This window comes from Lichenostomus cassidix, chromosome 2 (genome assembly GCF_008360975.1).
Source record: "Lichenostomus cassidix isolate B80296 chromosome 2, HeHo_3.0, whole genome shotgun sequence".
Lineage (NCBI taxonomy): Eukaryota > Metazoa > Chordata > Aves > Passeriformes > Meliphagidae > Lichenostomus > Lichenostomus cassidix.
Window position 1 is genome coordinate 10,528,497 of NC_139482.1, and position 21,584 is coordinate 10,550,080.

General features: G+C 40.5%; 1 protein-coding gene across 1 annotated transcript in view; it reads right to left on the reverse strand.

Annotated features, from left to right (window-relative positions):
* The window catches only part of ADARB2 (adenosine deaminase RNA specific B2 (inactive)), a 301,734-nt gene extending 285,660 nt beyond the window's left edge, over positions 1 to 16,074 (reverse strand). Inside the window, exon 1 of the mRNA XM_085050330.1 lies at positions 15,482 to 16,074. Coding sequence (XP_084906456.1) covers positions 15,482 to 15,581 — 100 coding nt within the window. The 5' untranslated portion in view covers positions 15,582 to 16,074. The remainder of the gene's footprint in view (positions 1 to 15,481) is intronic.
* Between the last annotated feature and the right edge of the window lie 5,510 nt (positions 16,075 to 21,584).

Genomic DNA, 21,584 nt, shown 5'->3' on the forward strand with positions numbered 1-21,584 from the left:
ACACACACACCTCACAGGCTTCTCCATAAAACAGACTTTCCTGGCCATGGAAAGCATGTGCAGAGAGTGACACGAGGGTCTCAGCTGCAAGTAACACATCAGCTCTCCTGCCAGGGAGCAGGTTGCTGTCGGTGGAGTCTTGCACCTCCCCTAAGTCCTATCAACTCTTGAGCCATTGCATCTTCTAAAGAAACACTTGTCCCAAAATTCAGCCTAACCAAGTCACCTTAGAGCCATCTGCTCCTTGCTGATACATTACTGTCCAAAGACAGCAGCTAAGGGCAACAGCTGGACTCCACCTGTGTGAGAAGAGAGCAATGCATCTGGGCAATGCAAAGTTGTAAGTGAATAAACATCTGCAAGAGAGGAGAGCTCTTTAAAAACACAGGCAACCAGAAGAGGAAGATGCCATTTCTCCTGAAAGGCCTCCTGGAATATTTAAAAGTCGGTCTTCATGGGGAAAGAAATGAGTGCTGGAGACTATTTCAAAATGCTTCATGGGCTCTGTTGGTCTCAGCCACACTTGCTCTGTGCTCCGTGGGAAACAGGCAGACTGGAGTCACAGCCCCAGAAAGGTGCTTCACATTGCTAAGTCTAGCTGAAATGCAGCTTTCTGCACATGTTATTTCTTATTCATGTTTGAAATTACTTTTTAATCTAATACCTACAAAGATCACAGAAAGATCTCAAAGAAATAAAAAACAAATCAGTTTAAAAAGTAACTGACATTAGCTGTGTTCTTTCCTCTGATATTTCCATAATGAAAATATTTATAACTATATTATATTACAGTATCAGTCCAAAACCTGTACTAATGCTATTACAAAGTGTTTGGAGCTATTGCAGATTTAGAAAGGCTTAGATTGCACAAATAACAGCAAAGTGTGTCTGCAAGAGACCCCAGCAGCTGGGTGGCACCATTTAACTGATACAGGAAATTATGTATGAGAGCCTCAATACACCCCATAGCCCAGTTCAGACCAAAGACAACATGGTCCTTTGGACGGACACGACATGTGGGTATCAGCTGCAGCAGAAAGGAGAAGCAAGCTCAGTTCTGCATAAATTATGTGACACTTGGAGACAGATAGCTCCTTTTGGAGAAAAAAAAATCCAAAAACCTCTCTGAGATGCAATTTTTGATTGTGACTAGGACAGTAGGAGGGATGAGCAAAGAAATTATTTTATTCACCACTATTCTACCTGTGCTGACAAATGTTCAATGCGTTGGGAAAATTTCTCTTCCACTATCTCTTCATGCTGTGAGTCAGTGAGGGGGAAGAGAAAGCTTGCCATCCCAAGGTTTCCAGCTGGAAATAGGTAATGACAAACAGGTACTTGATCTCCCTTCAATCCCTCAAAATCTTAACCCCAACTATATTAAAAAAATACACAGCAAGTGCAGGAGGGAAAAGTGCTCCCTGCAGAAGCTGAGAGCAAACAGGCTTCACTTGGAAATCTTGACAAGGAGTTGAGGGAAGCTCAGACCTGAGCTTCTGAAGGAGGACAGTCACCAGCAGCTAATACAGCTGCAGGTCCCTTAATGTGATTTTCTGAAAACCACAGATCTTGGTATCTGACAACGGAAGGAAAATACTGGATTTGTTTACTTATCACAAGTATACAAATATGTGTATATTTCTATCCCACATAATTGAAAAGAAAATTCTGAAAATGTAAACTGATGAAAGCTCTGCAAAATAAACAACACATCTATCATTGTCTTTTTCCACCCACAGTTTCTTTAAGCTGATTCTTGAAAAAAAAGGGAAATCTAAGGTCCAAAGTTCTACAAAAGAACACAAGTTGTGGACTCCTTGATTTCTATATTTTCTCATGGTCCATCTGCATGGATTTATTTTCAGGCTAAGAGCCCAGATAATGCACAATGTAATATTTCACCCTTAAACCCCCCAGTTATAATAAAGAACAAACAATAATCATGATGGGTACAAGATGCAAAGAGATTAAATACAAGGCAGATGTTCAATCTTGTCTTTACAGCTGAGATTATAAATGGTCTGAGCCTAAGAGAAAAATTCAAAGTCTGAAAGTGAAGGTTTGCTAATTAATCAGTTATAATGGTATAGGGGATTAGAGAGCATGATTAAAACACAGTGAAAACTAGAAAGACAAAGGAGGATGGTGAAGGGAGTGTGGAATCAGCTCTGTCAGAGAAACATCCCTACACAAGCAGCTGAAAATGGTGCAGCTCATAAAAATCTTCTGCTTAAGAATTAAAATCCACCTACAACAACAAAAAGACAATGTGGTGAACGAAATGAACTCCTGGAAATTTGTTCCAATGTTTATTAAAAAAAATATACAGGGTTTGATTCAAGCTCCTTATGAAGCCTAGGACAAAACTTCCATTGAGTACAGCCCTTTATATAAATATTAATATTTATGTATTAATAAAGTTAATATAGGCGTTGCTGGAGCACATATTGGCACATTAATATGTATAGTACTAGAAAGTCTGTGCTTAAGTATATAAATAGAAATTGAATATAAACATATGCATTCATAGCTTTGAAGTTCCATTAGTAACGAAACAGTGTTAGAGAAATTATTAGCATTTTTACATTATGATTTCTGTTTAAGTCAGATACTGAAGTGCTACTGATACTTACAAGGCATTCAACAGATGGGGAGTCTAGACTGATAACTTCTGTGCCAGGCAAGTGTATTTTTAAACCTCCTTTAGTGTTACATTCTGATGCTGTGCTGTAGGGATTAGCTAAGGTGCTTTCCTGAGTGTGCAATTTTAACTTCCTTGTTCACTTTACAAAACTCTAATTTGGCAGTGATCTACTACTGATAATGCCAGTTAGCATGACCCCAAATCCCTATAAAAATTATCACTTAAGATCATCTGTACTGAAGACAATGGGATCACCCATATGGGAACATCATATGGGATGAAGGTCCTACAAACTGTAGGGCTTGTTGCTCCTGAAAAAAACAGATTCCCATGTAATATGGTACGATAAGGCTTGTATACTGTTCGTCTTGATTCTGTCCTCAATCTTTCTGGTTTTTTTTCTAGTGGAAACAAAAAAGGGAATTGCCCTTTAGTTCAGAAATTCTCAACAATGTTGATGCATGCATAGTTGCTGTAATATTACCTACTCAACCAAAATTAATCTGTAACCTTAATGGATGAAAGTGGACATTATACAAGTGAAGATAGAAGAAGAATTATTTCTAGTTTTTCTGAGTTTTGGAAAATGAATGGAATATAATATCCTGTTAGAAATATTTTTGCTTACCATTTATGCAATTTTAAGCTATAATACTAAGGTAGCATTTATTTGTGTGGTTTATTGCTTGCCCTGAGAGACCTGCATTTGTTCAAAGTATGAACTTATTCTAGATTTAAAACTGTAAGAGCAAACTAATGTAAAAACATAATGAAATCACCTTCAAATCTGCTTACGTTCTCACTTTTCATACAAAATTATTTTTATCACAAAAATAATCCCCCAAATTTGTCTGAGATTATTCCAGCAAATCCCATGCCCAACAAATCCTAAAACATGCTCCACCTGTTAGTGAAACTATCATAGTAATTGTCTGGGCTTTTATCTAATGAATATGCATTACAGCAGTCAAAACAAATTCTATCTTAATCTATATTACTGGGGAAAGTTTCTGAAACAAGCTGTTGCAGGGAAATTTATATAATATGTTGTCAACATTCAGCAGAGACAAGCTGTCTGCTAGAAAGGGCTGATGGAAACAGTTTCCTGCATTTGGTCAGGGAGATGTATTTTTGGTACCCTGCAGCCACATTTTTGGCCAGACGTGTGCTGAGAGCATCGCATCCCCTGGTGCCTTTAGCAAGCCTGACCACCTGAACTGCAGCTCCCAGCAGATCCTGAGCTCAGAAGTCTCTTTGCCATGTGGGTTTTTGTGAGTCATCATCTCCTCTGCGATGTGCAAACTCACTGACACCAGGATGGCATTCCTGCACCAGGGCTGTGTGTGGCTGCACCTCACACCAGCAGCTGCAACAGCATCCTGCAGGGCAAACCAACAACGGGAAAGGTACTGGAAACCAACATTAATGAGATCTACAAAATTAACAAGCCTCTCTTTTCAATCAACTGCCTGCCTATGATGCACACATTGCTTTTGCTATAATGGTCAATAAAAGAATAGGCTCAGCCTCTTATCTTGACTTTTTGCTGTCTCCCATTTCTGCCTAAACAGCACAGGAACCAACTTGACGTGCCAGTGTCAGAGACACATTTAGTCAGGTCAGGAACTGGTAGCGAGATCAGTTTAGGTAAAGAAAGCCCAAGATCAGTTGCTAAGAAAGCCCTAAGAAATATATGCTGTAAGCACACTATACATTTTTATGTATGTAGAAAAATATTTTAGGAAGATAATAGCAACTTCTTAGCCAGTTTCTGATTCCACAGAAAAAACCTGAGCACCTGAGCACATTTGTATGCAGATCTTGTTACTTATTATTTACTGCTTTTCTGAGCAGCAGTGGAACGACTGAAGAAGTGATTTTGCTGAACCAAGGCCATATGTTACCCCAAAGACCTTTGATGATATATTGGTCCTATCCAGGCACCAATCTCTTATATACTTTCCTTTTCATAATTTGTATGAATAACAGCTGCTTCAATAGGTGAGGATACAAGCAAAGGAAGTAAGATAGTAAAAAGAAGGGTGTTTTGCTAAATAAGAGACAAATTCCAAAAGTGGAAATATGTGGATTTTCAGGGTTACATTAGCCCTTTATTTTAGGAGTGATTTTTTTGGAACCTTTGTGATTATTTTGATTGAGATGGTTTCTCTAGTGTTTAATTCATTCTCCTGGTAAAACAGCACTCTACAAGACCCAAACCAGTGTAATTTGCTGCTGCTTGGTTTCAGTTACTTTCATAGACAATTCTTTTGAGGCAAAATTAAAATAATGTATAAGAAATAGATTTTATTTAAAATTTTTTTTAACTTTACGGATTACTTTCCTGAGTGCTTGGTTGTTTTTTTTCATCTTAATGATTGTCTGCCACATTTTAGTCTAAGAATTATTGTTAAAGACTAGAGTGAATTTAGAGTGGTTTTAGCTAAAGTGGAATAGTCTTTTGGTGTTCTGAGGAGCTTGTGCATAAAAAAAATTGATGAACTACAGGCAAGGTACAAATGTAGACTGTTACCATGATTGTTAATGACAATGAAAGTGATGAAATTTAGAAATTAGAAATTAGTATTTAATCCTTCTGAAATTAAGTGATTAATCTAAAAGGATAAATCTCATATATTAAAAAAAAAAATGTAACAGTTTCAATGAATTCCAAGAGAAAATTCTTGTAGCATCTGAAGGAAGTAATGTATATTATGAAATCAGAGTTACTGTGATTATTTTGTAGACTTGTCTGCAATGTGCTGTCTAACACTGAAGAAAGAGTTGCCTTTTAAATGTAAACTTTGCCCCATAGAAACCTCACCTCCAGCACGAATAACAACAAGCCATTCCGGCAGAAATCGAAAGCCCTCCAGAAACTGAAGAGCAAACGTGATTCAACTCCAAAGAAGAATCAGATCCCATGCCTTTGTTTACATCCAAAACAGATAAGTAAACACCAAGTAAACACAAAGCCCTCTTCTTTCCACCAGGCGGAACAGCTTTGCCATGCCCTGCCCGGGCTGCCTGGAAGCAGGGATTGCACTACTGCTGCTGCTGCCTGCCAGCACCGATGCTGGGCAGCCTGGCACACCGAGCAGCTCCCGTGTCACACAGGCAGTGACACCTAGCAGTGACAAACCCAAGCAATGGCATCCAACTGCAGCCACAGTGAGGATTGGGACAAACTGGAGCTAAACTCGCTGGACACTTGAAACTGGAGTGACAGGCTCCAGCATTCCTACCTCTTGCCAGTTAATTCTGTGACAGATTAACTGGTCTGACTCAACTTCCCTCTCGTAAACCAGGCGAGTATGGTCTCTCTGTCTGTGAGAATTAATACTTTTTCATGAGTAGTTTGAGCATGTACCTAGTATGATTACACTGAGGCATTTTTATTAACTCTGGGCAATAAGAGACCTTGCTGTCTGGGATGAGTTGGAATTATCTGAAGAGAAGGATGATCTTACCATTGTCAGGGAAAAATGGTCCAATGTGCCTTACATCATAAAAGTACAAATTTAATAAGGAATTCTCTGTTAGCCTTCAGGAAGATCTGACAAAACATCTTTGTCTATGGCTTCTTACCACATTTAAGCAGAATGTATCACTTACTTAAAAATGTGCTTGGGCTAACCAATCTATAAAGCAGTGTTCTGTTAAACTACTTCTATTACAAACCAGACTTCTAATTCCAAAAGACTATTTCATTTCTGACTACTCAAAAACAGGGTACATATTTTTAAATCCCCAGGTTTTTTTGACACCTAATAACCATCTTCTGGTAACTGGTACTGTTAGTAACTTACTGCCTCTTTTTACCTTGCAGTTCACACCTTGCGCTGTAACACGAAAAGATTTCAAAATTTTTCTTTTTTTTCTTTTTAAGAAAATGAATGGAGAGATGAAGGCTCATTTTAAAAGAATACAAGAGGGCAAAAGTTAACCTAGAAAGACTAGCTTTGGACATGTTCTGGCAGAACTGAAATGCTTCACATTTATCCTTGAACACTCTTGTATATTCCCTCTGCTTCCTCAAATTTAAAGGATATGCACAGTGAAACATTTTTATTAAAAAAACCAAACAAAAACCCACAGCATCAAATGTCTTGTGCTTATGGATTTCAGTTGAAGGCACAAAAAGTGCTCTTTGTGAGCACAGCATCAGTTAAAGCAATTTTGTTACACAGCTGTAAAAACTGATCATTATAAATGTGAATTGCAAACGAGTCAAGTATCTTGATTTTAGAAACAACACATTTTACAACAGACACGCATCAGATGCTTTAGCATAAATAAATGATAAACACAGGTCAATCAATAATCTTTGAAGCAGTTGCAAGTGGAAGAAACCTGCTGTCAGTGATATTAAAGAACATTCCCTTTTTGCACTGTTTCTTTTAAACTCCTAAATCCACAAGCAGCAAGAGCTGAGCTCCAATTTAATTACTGTCTGCTCAACAATGAGGCAATGCCGACCACTGCGGCTTGCTTCCCGAAACCACCATTTAAATGGCCATGTAAATAGCAATTCATGATTGACATGAGAAGGGGAAATTACAACCTGGAAATCAGCTAATGAAAGTTAATTTCGGGTAAGTTTTGTTCATGAAGCCATGGGCATTTTGTCTGGTGGTTTGCTGCAGGGCGGCTGGCATGGGTGTAACATGGAGCACGAGCTCAAAGTTGCCTTCTGCTCTCTTACTCCTCCCGTAGGATTCAGCTGGAGAAAGATCGGCACACAAAGGAACTTAAGACCAAACCCATGTTTTTTGGTAAAGGTTTGGGGCTTCCTGACATGAGTATTACAGGATCCTGCATAAGCACCTGTCTTCACCATGCTGAATTACTTAGCTACTCAAACAACATAACTACACAAATGGAATGTAGAAATATACTAAAAAGTCTGGCTTATAAGAAGTGTCTTTCATTTTTTTATTTTTCATTCTAAAAAAACCCCAAACTTATAATCCTTGTGCATTTGTGCTTTTGTGATTTGTCTGTAAGGTGACTGTTATTGCATAGAGCAAGATCACACACAAATACTCAGGATTTTTATACATATACTTTTTAAATTACCAATTCATACGGTCTGGATGGATGAATGAAATAAACACACAAATGATATGAGTGTATTTTATTTTTACATCACTACACAAAATACTTCAATGGAATATAAAAATCCTTCATATAATTTGAACTCTACAGGCTTTAAGACCCTTTGTCTAACACAACTTGGAGTTTATTACAGTCATTCACTTCATAGAGCTAGACAACTATATTTCACACAAAAATGTATCTATGTAACTATATAATAAGGCACAGACAAATGTATGTAGCAACACAGTTCTGCCACCCTGACTGATACTGAGAAATTTCAATTTCAGTTTTACTCTGAGTAGGGGCAGCAGAATTAGGCCCTATACAAAGGTAACGCATTATTACAGTTGGCTTGATAGCCATCATTAATAGTTGGATTTAACAAAAATATAAAGGAATAAATAGCCATTTCACAGTTTCCGAGAAGTGGCAAGAAGCAAGCAATTGCATAAAATCAGTTGTGTGTAAATCTCTTTCTAAAAAGATGGAGATAAAATATCTGTCAAATTCTACTTATTTCTTCCCACACTCCCAGCAGCTTTGACTCTTCACGCTGATGTTTCATTAGCATTTAGAGAAAGGTGATTCTGCTAATAATTCTGAGCACCATTTCTCTCACAAGGAACAAAAAAATGAGGGGAAAAAAAGTCACACTATAGCACAAAGTATTTTGCTGAGATCTACTTATTGCTCATTCCTCATTCCAGAACCGCGCAAAAAATGCCACCAGCATGTAGTGCAGGTTTCAGAAACAGCACTCACAAGTGGCACAACTCCAAAAACAGACACAGTAGATGGTTTAGCATTGAGAGCAAACCCAAACCCATCAGAAATACTTTCAGAAACAGAGATTAGTTCGGAGGGGTAATCCCTATGACACAGTAGTCATCTGATGACGATGCACTGGCAGTCACGCCAGTACCTGTGGGGTTTTTCTGCTTAACAAATTGTCATGTGTTTGTAAAATTTGTTTTCACACCCTTTTATTCCACCCTTTTGTTTCTTTTTTTCAAGGAAATAAGAAATGGGTGGGATGAATTAATTTTTATAGTAATCATCCTAACCTCACTACAGCATCAAAGTAAGAGACTGGGAATCAGTCTCAGTTTCGGTCTATTTTTACATATACCATGAAGGGCGTTGAGTGGGAACAGAGAGGAAGGCGACTTAAAAAGCTGTCAGGAATATTCCAGGGAAATGTGCCTGCCTTCCTGCCAGCTGTGCTACTGGTTTTGGGAGGCACACGGCAGAGGGACGCGCATCGCCACCTCCGCGAAGCCGAGCAGAAAGGCACCTCCTGAACCGCGGCCACGCCACGGCGTCAGCGGGGGAAACGGAGAGTGCAGAAAGCCTCACAGTGAGCAGCAGTGATTAAACTGCCTACAAATCACCTTTCCACCTAATCCGAGCAAGTCAGCAGTCAGATAATTTTCTGAAAAAGAGGATTCATATCTCATACTAAAAAAATTGAAATCCTTCTTAATGTATCCTACCTAAAACCAAAGCCTACAGTCACTGAAGTGAGCATCAAACTTCGTAGAGCGAGTCTCAGCTGAGCTAATCAAATACCTCAAACTCCCAACAAATAAGTTTTGTTTTTCTTTACCTTGAATGAACAAATTTCCCAGGCCAGCTACATACAGTGTCACAGAAAAAGTCCTTCCACTCCTATTAAACATGCTGAAATTTTGCTTCCTTAAAGGCCTCTGTCTTAGTAAATAGAAAAATCAAGACTAAATTAAAGTAGCCTATTTACCTTCTTGATAATCTTTTCTTCTTTAATATGATTTTACTGCATCTTTTCTTATGTTTATCACAAAAGTAAACAATATAAATCTTATCAATTGTCTTCTACTGAAATTTTACACATCTCTAATCCCTTTTGCCATATGTCTCTGAATCCTCACTATTTCTAGTACACACTTGGGAGCCAGAACGAAACAGAATATACTCAGTAAAAATACACCTTTCATTCATTAATGTCACGGTAATATCTCCAATATTAGCCATCCTGCTCTTTACACACTCTGCCCTACTCCGTGCTTCCCTCGTTATCACGCTTTGCTTAGCAGAGATTTTCATTAAACCAGCCATGGCGATGTCCAGTCCTTAGTCCTGAGTGTGTATTGTTAATTCAGGATCCAAAAATACATCCCCATATTTCAAATCTGTTGTAAGCAGCAAGAAATTTGAGACTGACTGAACGACAATAACTCCATCCATTTAATGCTTTCTGTGAAAGCATTAAATTTGGCTATTTTATGACTCAGGGAGGGTTGCCTATTAGTATGGGTTGACAAGCTGCTTCCGCCAGTTAACAAAGCAGTCTTTTTAATATGTTATATATCACAATATGCTGTTAAAACTCCTCTGGGTTGGCTGCTTCGTTTCAAATTCATGCAGCGGGGAACAAAGGTCAGCGACAGCAGAAAGGTAAGCGCTTCGTTTTACTATTGGAACTTACATCATTTGCAGGCAAAACAAGCTGTTTTACACAGAAAACGTCAAGTTCATCACAGATGCCTTGAGAATGATCTATCTACTGATGCATATCAGCCTTTTTTGTCTGGATAACTAATCACTTACACAGAAAAAACGGTAAACTGCCTGAAAGGTTGTAGAGATAGTTAGCTGTAAACACAGGGATCAATTCAGGTTCATTACTACTCGTAAAACCTACACAATATTGGCCAGCAGTACTTCAAAAGTAGTACAATTAACAGAGATCAGATAGATATTTTCATGTTCACTTTTTTAATGCAACTTGCTTAGAGGAACCTAAGAAAACAGTTTGCACAGACCTTTAGTAACTTTGATATTTCACAAGGCAATTTCATCTGACCTTTAATTTTTAGTGCAGTGTTTTCCATTTGTAGGGTATCACTAGAAAGGGCTGCCTTTAAGTATTTTAAAAACTCTATTAACACCATTTAAACTAGAACTTCTAAGCAAAGCTTTCACCTTACGGGAGAATTTTCCTACGCAAATCACCAAGGAGAAGCTACAAAATTTTAAGCAATATGAAGCAATTTCCAACAGTAGGACTCTTTGCCACTAGCTTTAGATGCCTGTGTATTGCCACTCAGGAAAGCAAAACATCTGACAATATCTGTGTTCAGAAAGCTAAAAATTACAATATATGTAATTGTTCATGTAGGATGTGGTCAATATTCATACCAGTGCCTTTTCTACTTACATAGTTAATACTTTGAGATAAAGTTGAAATATTTTATTCTGTTTGAAAGTAAAATACATAATTTTATTGTCCTCACAATTACATGCTGTTGCTAGGAAGTTACAACTCTGCTATAGCCTAATCGTTTGCTATTTAGATATGGACTCATGAATCCCATATTTTTATTCTAAATTTAAGTTCAATCATCGTAGCTAATGTCCTTGATGCTATCTCAAATTGCTGTCATTACACGGATCACTAGAAATTGGAGGTAATAGTAAAAAAGAAAAGAAAAAAGGAAAGCTACCAAATTAGATGATGGATAAAGGTTTAATCAATTTAATTTTATCACCAAATCCATTCCCTTCCTCTTGAGCTGTCAGGGCACGAGATAAGCGGAACACGTCGTGAAGCACAACACAATCCCTTTGTGGGGAAGGAGTTGTGTCCCTGAACCTCGCCGAGATGAAACACGCTCATTTATTACTCTGGCATTGCAGGATGATGAAGAACCAAGCTGCTTTCCTCCCTTCATCTTCAGCACGATCTTTCTATTTCATTAATTTTTCATGGAATTTCATTTCACAATCATTTTGCCTCTCTCACCCACTTACTGTCCTTATTTAGTTTATTCTGTCAACTTTTATTTCATATCCCGTTGTATCAGCAGTGACCCTGGCCATGGCTTTCTACCACATCAGGGATACCTGATCCCCTTCTGTTTCCAGTAATTAACTCCATTCAGCAGCCCTACGAAACGGCATTGCAAATAAGGTTGCTTATTTATTGTCCTAATTGGAAAATAACTCAGAACAGTTATATATCTAATCACCTATTTCATACTTACTTTCCGTATGTTGATTTCTAAGAAGTTGCTGGAGGCTGCTGAAGTGTGGCCTTTTTAGTATTATCAGTAAATGGCAACTCTGCTTTTATTTGGTCTACTTGTAATGACTTATCTGGGAAAACAAGCCTTTTCAAAATCTCTACCACAGGCTATGAAATCGGCACAAGCCATGCTGAGGCCACTGTGCTGAGTCCTGCCAGTGCTCTGCCATATTCCAGAGCCCTGAGAAAACACAAGAACCCACAAACACAGTAACTGCCTATAAAACCCTGAACATTTTAAATGGATTTCTCTAAATCAATAGGCATAATTTTCAAACCTCTGGTCATTTTATACACACTGATTAAAAAAAAAAACCCAAAAAACAACAAACCAGCAACTTCAAACCAACCAAACAGAGACGGAAATAAAAATATCTATTACTGCTGCCACATGAAATTACTATGCAGATAATTTGTTTAGCATACATATTTATTTTTTATTAGAGCTTTGAAAAATTAAGACACTTACTTCCCACTGGGAGTTACACTTTTCTAAATGACAATGAAAATATTTCTACCTATACTAATTTAACAAACAACTCTGGATATCCACATTTTAACTTTTTAACACACACTCTGCATAGAGTGTAAGTCTGAATAAAATCATTCTGTAAAACTGAATAAAATCACTCTGTAAACAGATGCTTGCAATATGATATTCATTGCATAGACATTTATTGTTAAGGCAGGATCATTTTACTGAAAGGATTGCTAGATTTCATAAGCATGAAAATAAGACGCAAGCTAATTAATTACTGGATGATGATATTGTACACTGGGATCATATTCAGTGTCCTACACCTTTCCCTGCTTGATTTGCATATATGGAAATTCTCTCTCTGACTCTAACTGCATGTGTTTTTCTATTGGTTTTCTTAGGCCAAATGCACAAGGAAATTCAGCTATTCAGAGATTGCTGTTTGCTCTCCTTGCTTGAACTTGCTTTCTGCCCCCAGGAAACTCCTAAAACAGAGCATCCAGGTACAAAATAAAAGGAGTGAAGTGCTATACCCACACAAAAATTTATAATTCACACTAGCCAGAATATAAAGATGACTGAAAATATGGAAAGTAAAAAAGAAGAGGATAAGCAACACTATTAAATAGAGAATAAGAATTGTTTCTAATGCTATACATTCCTAGATATTCTATCAGGCGATGTCTCAACCTGGTTTTAAGCACAGTTCATATGATACATATGTAATAAAATATATTAAGTTGTAAAAATAATTTGTGGAGTCCATTTCCTTAAGAAGTGGGGATGTGACAGATAAATTAATTTCCGTAGTTTGTCTAATATTCAATTTAAATTTAAGACCATAGTTAATTTCTTTATCTACTCGTGTCCATAGGTATCCATGTATATTGATGTGTAAATATTTGTGCCTTGTTACATACTTTAAAGCAGCTACTAAAAGCATTCCTGCTATAAACAACAAGGTATGTGCTGGAGAATAGCTAAAATCAAGTATCTTTGGTTTAACTGTCTGCAAAGACTTTCTCACAATCTATTAAACAGATCAAACCTGCAAAATAGTGGAGCCCACAGTAATTCTCATTAAAAAACCAGTAATTTAAAAGGCTAATAAACATTTTCTCGGCCAGTTTCCCATACAGTCTGTTTGTTAAACAACACCTACCCATTAATTACCATAAAAAACCCCCAAAAACATATATATATACACACACACACATATATATAGTCACTAAATAAAATAGCAGAATAGTAAAATCCAACAGGTTTTATACTGGCCTTGCCTTAAGTTACAGGAATTTTTTTCCAGCACAATTTCACAGGAATGTGTGTTTTTATGAATTTATACCCTGATTACACAGAAAGGAAAATCAAAATCATATCAACACAAGTCTGTAATTAGTATACTAACCGACAATATTATTTGGAAAGTGGTTGCAAATAGCATTTCTGGAAGAATAAAAAAATGAACACTTCAAGTGCACATTCTCATTGATGTTGGTCAGTTAAACACTTTCTAGAATGCCATCCACCTCCAGCTGTGCATTCTGCAAAGAGCTGTCAGCTACCATGTTATTGTTGAGCAAGTTTTTGTGTTTTTTTAAAGACGTTCAACTTCCACCTTGTTTTGGCAAAACAAAGCAAAAAAGAATGCATCAGAAAAGTCTCACTGAAAGACTCTAACTTCTGTCTGCTCTTAGAAATAAAATTAAACCAAATACCTTTCCTCTATTGCATAGATTAATGAATTATTCTTTTCTCCTGGCCAAGTACAGGTCGCTAAAGCTTGACTAAGTTTGCAGTTCCTAGAAAACGAGTTTTGCTAGAACAAGTCAGCATAAAAAAGTCTGTAGAGCGCAACTTGATTACAGGGACATTTAAAGGGACTGAGTATGTGAGCTCTCCTTTCACAGTGGTTTAAAATTTATTCTGTAATGCCAAGTAAAAGACAGTCTTTCTCACCAGGTTTTATAACCTACTAAAAACTCAGAGTAACAAGTGAGGTTACACACCTACTCTAAATCCTGATATATCTGCATGCCTGCTGTTTCGACTTGTGTGCAGGTCACTATTAGTTACTATGATTTTGAATACAGAGGGTTAACAGATGAAAGTTAAAATAGTGACAATCAAATGACACAGTCTTGCATTTAGCATCTGACCCGTTTTTACCAGCTACTATAGAAAAGCTGCTTTCACACCTTTCTAAAAAGTTATCAAATACCGCACTTACTGACTTTAACAGAATCAATAATTAAGAGACACTTAGCTAATGGCACCTACAAATTAGGTTTTCTAGAATCAGAAGGAGAAACAGTGTATCCAGAGCATCAGCTTGAGAGCTTGCCGGCTAAAACTTGTGTAAGTGCCACACAGAGATGACAATTACAGGTTAGATTATATTTACTGCTTGAACAAACACTCGGACTTGGCATCTCTGCAGCTGAATGCCTTGCAGCTGGGCATCTCTGGCACTCTGCTCCACGTATCAGTTTATTTCACTTTAAAGTGCTCACAGCCGGTTAACTTCGTCTTTTTCAGGCAAAACATCAAAAATCATCAGTAGTGTGTCATCCCCTCTACAGGAGGAAGCAAGACAGCCTTGCGAAGAGCTCTTATCTAGGGCATATTCCCTGTTCGCAATGACATCCTGTAGCTTCACTTTTCCTGCTTACGGCAATTAGCGCCTTCCTAACCAGGGCTCGCTCAGGGACGGGGAACAGCACCAAAACAGCCAAACTTGGCGGACCTCGTCCAGAAAAGGAGAGAAGCGGTAGTTCGGAGGGCGCGACAGCCGCGGGGGCTCCGCGCCGCGCTCCGCCCGGGCAGCAGCAGCTCCAGCCGCGGGCAGGGCGCGCTCCGGGCAGCGCAGGGCTCCGCGGGCACACCGGGGCTGCCGGAGCCCGGGACAGCCCCGCCTCACCGCGCTGCCCCGGACGGGGCCTGCCGAGGCCCCCGGGGGGTTCAGCCTGGGCCCGTCACGGCGCAGGGAGGGCAGCGAGCCGTGCCGGCCGCGGGGACAGCGACAGCCGCTCTCGGCCCCGGGCAAGGCAGCGCCCGCCCCGCCCGGCCGTCGGGGCAGCGCAGGGCTGGAGCCGCCGAGCGCCGGGCGCTGACAATGGAGCTGCGAGCGGCCGATGCAGGTGGCAGGCGGAGAGAGCGGGAAAAGAAAACGGCAAGAAAATGACATCTCTCTTACCTTTCCTCTTTGATCTCCTCCTCCTCCTTCTCTTGGACTTGCATCGCAGCTGCCCGCTCGGCCCTCCCGACGCCCTGCCGCTGCCCAGGACGGATGTCATGCCGCTCCCTCAGCCAGCAGCGCCGCGCCGACGTGTTCTCCTCCCGCGGAGTTTCTCCTCGTTCTGGAGGCGGCTTTTATAGGGCGGTGGGTCGGGCCGGCGGGGCTGTGCCTGGCTGTGCCCGGGCTCCGCTCGGCGCTGCCAATGCTCAAGGGTCGCGCCTCCGCCCCGACGTGCCGGGCCCGGCCGGGGCGATGCCCGGGGGCGCCGCCGCTCTGCCGGCCCCGCGCCCACTTTTTGCACCTCTGCGAGTTGCCGGGCACCGGCCGCTTTGAAGCCGATGGAGCGGGGGTGGGGGGGGCGAGGGGGGCGGATTTGCTGCTGCAAAGTCTCCCGCAGCCCAATCGCTCCCGCCGCCCGGCGCTGACATCAGCTCCGCCAGCCCTCGCCCCCAAACTCCGCTCCCCCGGGGCTGCCGGCTGTGCCCGGCTCCGGGGAGAAAGCCAGGGAGAATGGCCCCGTGGGGAATAAAAACATCCTGCCACCTCGTCTGGGAGAAGCCGGAGGGGCAGCTCGCAAGAAGGGAGGCTGCAGGGAGGATTTCAAGCCTTTTCTTTTTTTTTTTTTTTTTTGTCTGCTTTAGACCATGTGGACACGTAACACCCTGCTTCCACATACGCAGAAATGCCTCTGCTGTCCTCCCCAACCACGCAGTTATTAACTAGTTCACTAATTGGCGATGCTTATTATTCCCAGTGAAAGAATATGAGTTACTGTTGAAGGATCCCTATGTCAACAAACCTTATGCAAGAGGATAAGTGTAGCGATTCCCCTTGAATCTCCAGTTATTTTTAAGGTACGTGCTCTGTTACATTCACGATCAAGGGCAAAAGCTCTGTGAAAAGAGTGTGTTGTCGCTCAGACTCACACATTAACACTCTGCAGTGCCTCATTTAGGCAACTGTGCAATTAAAGTGTCGGGAGCAGAGGGGCTTTTACAGAGAGGAAAGATGACAACAGCATTCCTCTGAAAAGCTTGACTACAAAGCATTACATGTTCGTTACTCAAAGCCAGGGTACACAACAGATAAGATACTGCTTTAAGTTACGAGTGACCTACTGCTTCTCTGCTTTATTGTCCTTTCATATTATCTCATTTAAAAATACGTATCTGGAAACCTAGGTAGTGACTGGAAAATGGAAGAATATCAAGAAAAATTATGCTAAATAATGAATGTCATCATTAGTGCTTGCTGCATTTGCAGCTGGCTGAAGGAGCACAGCAAACCCATGTTTATCATGACTCCTTTAATCTAAAACTTCCTCTTGTTGGAATGTAGGTTACCTGGCTCCTGCTGCTAACCACTTCCACTGCAACCCTCCCAGCTATTAGAAACCCTCTGTGTTTGGCTGGTATATAGGCCTCTGTAATTTTTGGATGAGGCAGAGCTACACCTTACAGATTTTCAAATTAAGTAAACAAAACCTCTTCCATAAAAGTCTCTAAAGATGCTCATTAAGCCAGGATGTGGATAATACAGGTGTGCTGTCCGAGATCATGTCACCTCTTAGACCCTCTATGCTCCGGGAAGCAGGTTGCTAAATGGTGAGAAGGCCCTATGTACCCTCATTTTCAGCTGTGTGCCACAGCACAAAGCTCAGGGGGAAACTGCCCTCCCATCTCAGCAGCTAAGGTAAGAGAACCTGAGAATCCAGACCTGCATTGCTTGAATGTCAGATATAGTTCAGGAAGCTGTGTGAAAGTAGGTTCTTACTTGCCTAGTTTTTGCAGGTTACTGGCAGAGTTTTTTTACAATGTACACATCACCCAAACTGCTACATAGCTTAAGTAAACATCTCTTTAAAGTGCTTCTGTCTATTTCAGGAATAAAAACTCGTCTGCAGGAACACAGAGAGGCAATCAGTATTTTTTATTTTCAGCTTGAGCCTTCAGCCTTTAACCTTTCTCCCCCTTTTCCTTCTGATTTCTGTTGTTCTGACCACAGCTGACTCTCATCTGTTAATGTGGCAAAAACTTGTAGTTTGTATGTGAAGTAGTTACTGGTGCAGCAAAAACGCACATTCAACTATACATCAACCCTCTGACCAGTCTGGAATTTAAGTCAGTTTAGAATCCAGATTTAGAAAAGTGTCTTCAACATTTCAGTACCAATCTGTGTTCTCTCCATTATGGATCTCAAAGAGAAGCCAGATCCAATTAGAAGGAAAATGAGCGTCCTGGGACATTCATTCATTTTTAGGAGTGGCTTCAAGCTCAGTACATTAAATTTTCTGAAGGCTTTATTTCTGATAATATTTTGTTAACATACTCTCAAAATGACTGGAATCTAACGTGTTAAGAAGACAGACTGGCATTGCCAGTCCCTAGAGAACTCATGCTACCAAGCCAACCTGAAAAGCCACAAATTCTCAGAAACTATAACTTGGTGCTAACAGTTTCATGAACTGCTTTTCATTTCTGGGCGCAGTTTTAAGAAAGTATCAGCAAGGCAACATAAGCAATGACTGATCTATACTGGTGATGTAGCTCTCTCCTAGGCTGGTTTCAGATTGGAGAAGGTGTGAAGACAGCTGAAGTCCTGCTGGTGACTATTTTCCCAATCACCAGCAGGAAATGCTGGTGAAAGTTTTCCCCTTGGCCACAAGGAGATGTGAAAGGCAGTCATTTTTTTAATACTGTCCAGCTACAAGGTCAGTAAAATTCCTTAAATATGCTGTGCTTATTCCTCTTGCTCTCCACAATGGCAAGCTGGCTTCTCCACCCAGTGAAGTGCCCTGTTTCAACAGCCTTTTTTAACTTAAATGCAAGGTTACCAATCCCACTCAGCTGGGTCTGTCTCTCTTCTCAGAAAAAACAGGTATTTGTTTTCAAGCACTTTGGTAAAGTGACATAAACTCAAACTAGGAAATACAAAACCAGTATCAATGAGGTGGGAAAAAGCTAAATTATAAAATAACACCTCTCTCAGTTTTGTGCTCATGTCTACTATTAGCCAGTGCACTTGACAGTTTTATTATCCCACAGAAATTATGTCTGTTCCTCAATGCCCCAGGATCAATTCTTAGTGGTGTTCCAGGCTCTTTTTTTGAGTAAAGCATCTTAGGATTTTTTCATCTCCATGGGCCAACAACCTGTGGAAGTTGTTATGATTATTACCTTCAGACTGAGGTAATTCTGATTATTCTTTATTATCTTCAAACTGAGGTAATTCAGACTGTTTTAAAGGTGTAACTTTGCACACCTTGACTTATGGTCTGCGAAGAAATGCACATCACACCAATGCACAGTCACCTACTCAGGCTGAGGTGAGCCGGACAGGTAGGAGAGTTTAAGGTGTGAGTCCTGATATGGATGCCTCTTCCATGAGCTGTCTGGGAGCTGTGACTCCTCATGAGCCAATCGCAACTACTGATCCCAGCCGGTACACAAAAACCTCTATTCCTGTTCTTGTGAGATAGACAGGTCTCTCTCTGTGCTCGAGGTACCCAAGCAAGAAGTCCAAGCTTTGCAGGATTTGTGACAATTCACTTCACTCAGGTTCTCTCAAAAGAGGAGAGCTGAAGGACAGTCAAAATAGTTTATTAACTGGAAGACTGATGGTGACTGTGAGAGTATGACGGGGAAAGAGAGTGTGAAACTGGATAACAGGTTGCACACCTTAATTATGCATTGCCATTTAAATTTCCAGGCCTAAGCAATATAGTGTAGAGTTAGTAATCAACAGAAATAGAAAAAAAAAAATGGATGAAGGGAAAAAGCTGTCCACCCTTACTTCAGCTAAGGACTTCACATGAGCAACTTTTGGAAAAGTTACCCAAATCTGAATACTAGGTCCATGTGTATTGTGGGTGGCCAGTAATTTTTCTGTACAAACATATTTAGATGAAGTAGAATAACTATGAGATCAATATTTTATTTATCCCTCCATCTTTTAAAATTTGGAGCAGCCTGATTTTCACTGACATGATAATACAAAATTGCAGGTGAAACAATTTAAATAAATGCTATATTGAAATAGCAGAAGTGCAAATATGTAAAATGATGTTGAGCATTTAAGATGTCTCAGGGAATGCCCTGCACGAGTGTTGCAGCATTTGCAGGGGTTGCTCCTCTCAGAGCAAAAGGGTCCTGCTGAGCAGCACAGCAAATGGGAGAGGCAAGCTCCAGACTCTGCACTTCCCAGAATATGCACAAACCCTTGAAGAAGAGGCCATCTGGCTGCCTTATTCCACATTTTGCAGCTGCACTGTCCCTTTCCTAAGGAGCTATGGGTGCTGCAAGCAGCAATTTACTGCTTGGGAGCAGACATGCCCTGTAGGCTCCTGAGAGGGGACAGGGATGCAGTAGCCACCATCTATTTTTCTCCCCTTCTCTTCATCCCATTTCTGCTTGGTTTTGCTTCCTCCTGCCTGTGTAGGTAGAGGAAAAAAAAGGCCCTTAGAATTTGGAAGATAAAAGATGCTCAAGGGCGTTAAAGCAGGACATGAATGCAATCGTGTGGCTGTGCAGGTGAGACTCCAGAGCCTTCTGCCGCAAAATGCCTGCACTAATCCACTCCTGCCCTACTTACAAGGAGCTGTCAGTGTGGTTATTTGCAGCAAAAACCACTTTAGCTTTGGGGCCAAACATCACAGGGTGGTGATGAAGCAATGAGGGTGTGTATCAAGTTTTTTAGAAAAATACCTCACTGCAGACAGGTTCTCCTGTCTGCTTTTCATATTCTTGCACATGAAATATCCCAGGCTGGGTAACACTGTGGTGTTGCATAGCTGGAGGTTAAGGCACTGCTAAAAGGATTTGCACCCTCACTAAACTGAACCAGAGCTGAAGGAATCTGGGATTCTGTATTCTCTGCTATGAAAAAGCCACAGCAGCCAAGTTTCATCTCCCATGGGAGAAGCTCCCCTTCCACCCTCATTTCTTCAAGACCCCAAATCTGGTCTGATGGGGGTTCACCGCAACATGCCAGCAATAAGCCACATCCAACTCCCTGAGGTAAACATTTCAAAGGTCCTACGACAATAGTCTCTTTAATGGGGAAAATACCTACATGCCAAAGACTGCAAATCATTGTAATTAGTAAGCCTGTATACGCCACACAAATCAGCAGCAGCCACTGGAGATGACACAAAACTCTCTGAAAGATGTTTGTATGGGCATACCAGAACATAATTCAGCAGCTCTGACTCTTGAGGGGAGTAGAGATACAGCTCATCACTAGAAACAGTTTTGATTTTGATAGTGCTTCCTGTGTTTGTAATAAACTGAACTGAAATGTTGAGTGAAGGTGTCCCAAAAGCAGGGATGTCTGAAACTTCATTCTGTTGTCAGATGTTTCAATCCCAGCCCAGACTGGTCATGGACTATTTCTTCATATGGGATTAACTTGTTCATAGACATTCTGTAAGGCCCCCATTGTACAGGTTTCCTTCTGTGCCCAGTATCCCAATCCACTTTCTCCAACCACTTGGAAATGCATCAAGGTATAACAGATTATTATTAACTTGTTGTTACCAATAATTTATTATTAATAATTTATTTTAATTCTTATTACTGTTATTCTTTTAAGATAGTAATTCTCTGACATTGAAATATTGAAAACACGTTTTTGTCTTCTACATCCTTTGAATAAAACCTTTAAAACAAAGACTCTGCTGAGGGAAAGCCCCTGCTGCAGTGTGGCTGTGCAGAGCACCCTTGGGTAGAGCAGAGGGGAACCTCATCAGCCCTTGGTGGGGCAGGGGTGCAGTGTGGATTCCCAGCCCAACCAAATCCTTGGCTGCAAGGAATTCCCAGGAGGTTGAACCACAGCATCACCCACATCCTGCAGTTGCCTCAGGCTGGGAAATCTGGCACCTGAGAAGAAAATTGCCCCAAACGGTTCATTTCTCTGTGCTGACAGCTTTTTCATCAGTAAAATACAGATGCAAATACTTAAGGCGGGGGATTAAGGAAAGCTAAAATGACCATGGGCTGCTTGCACACAATATACTTTTCACCCTAATCTTTTCAGTTTGGAAAACATCCAAAAATTAAATGAT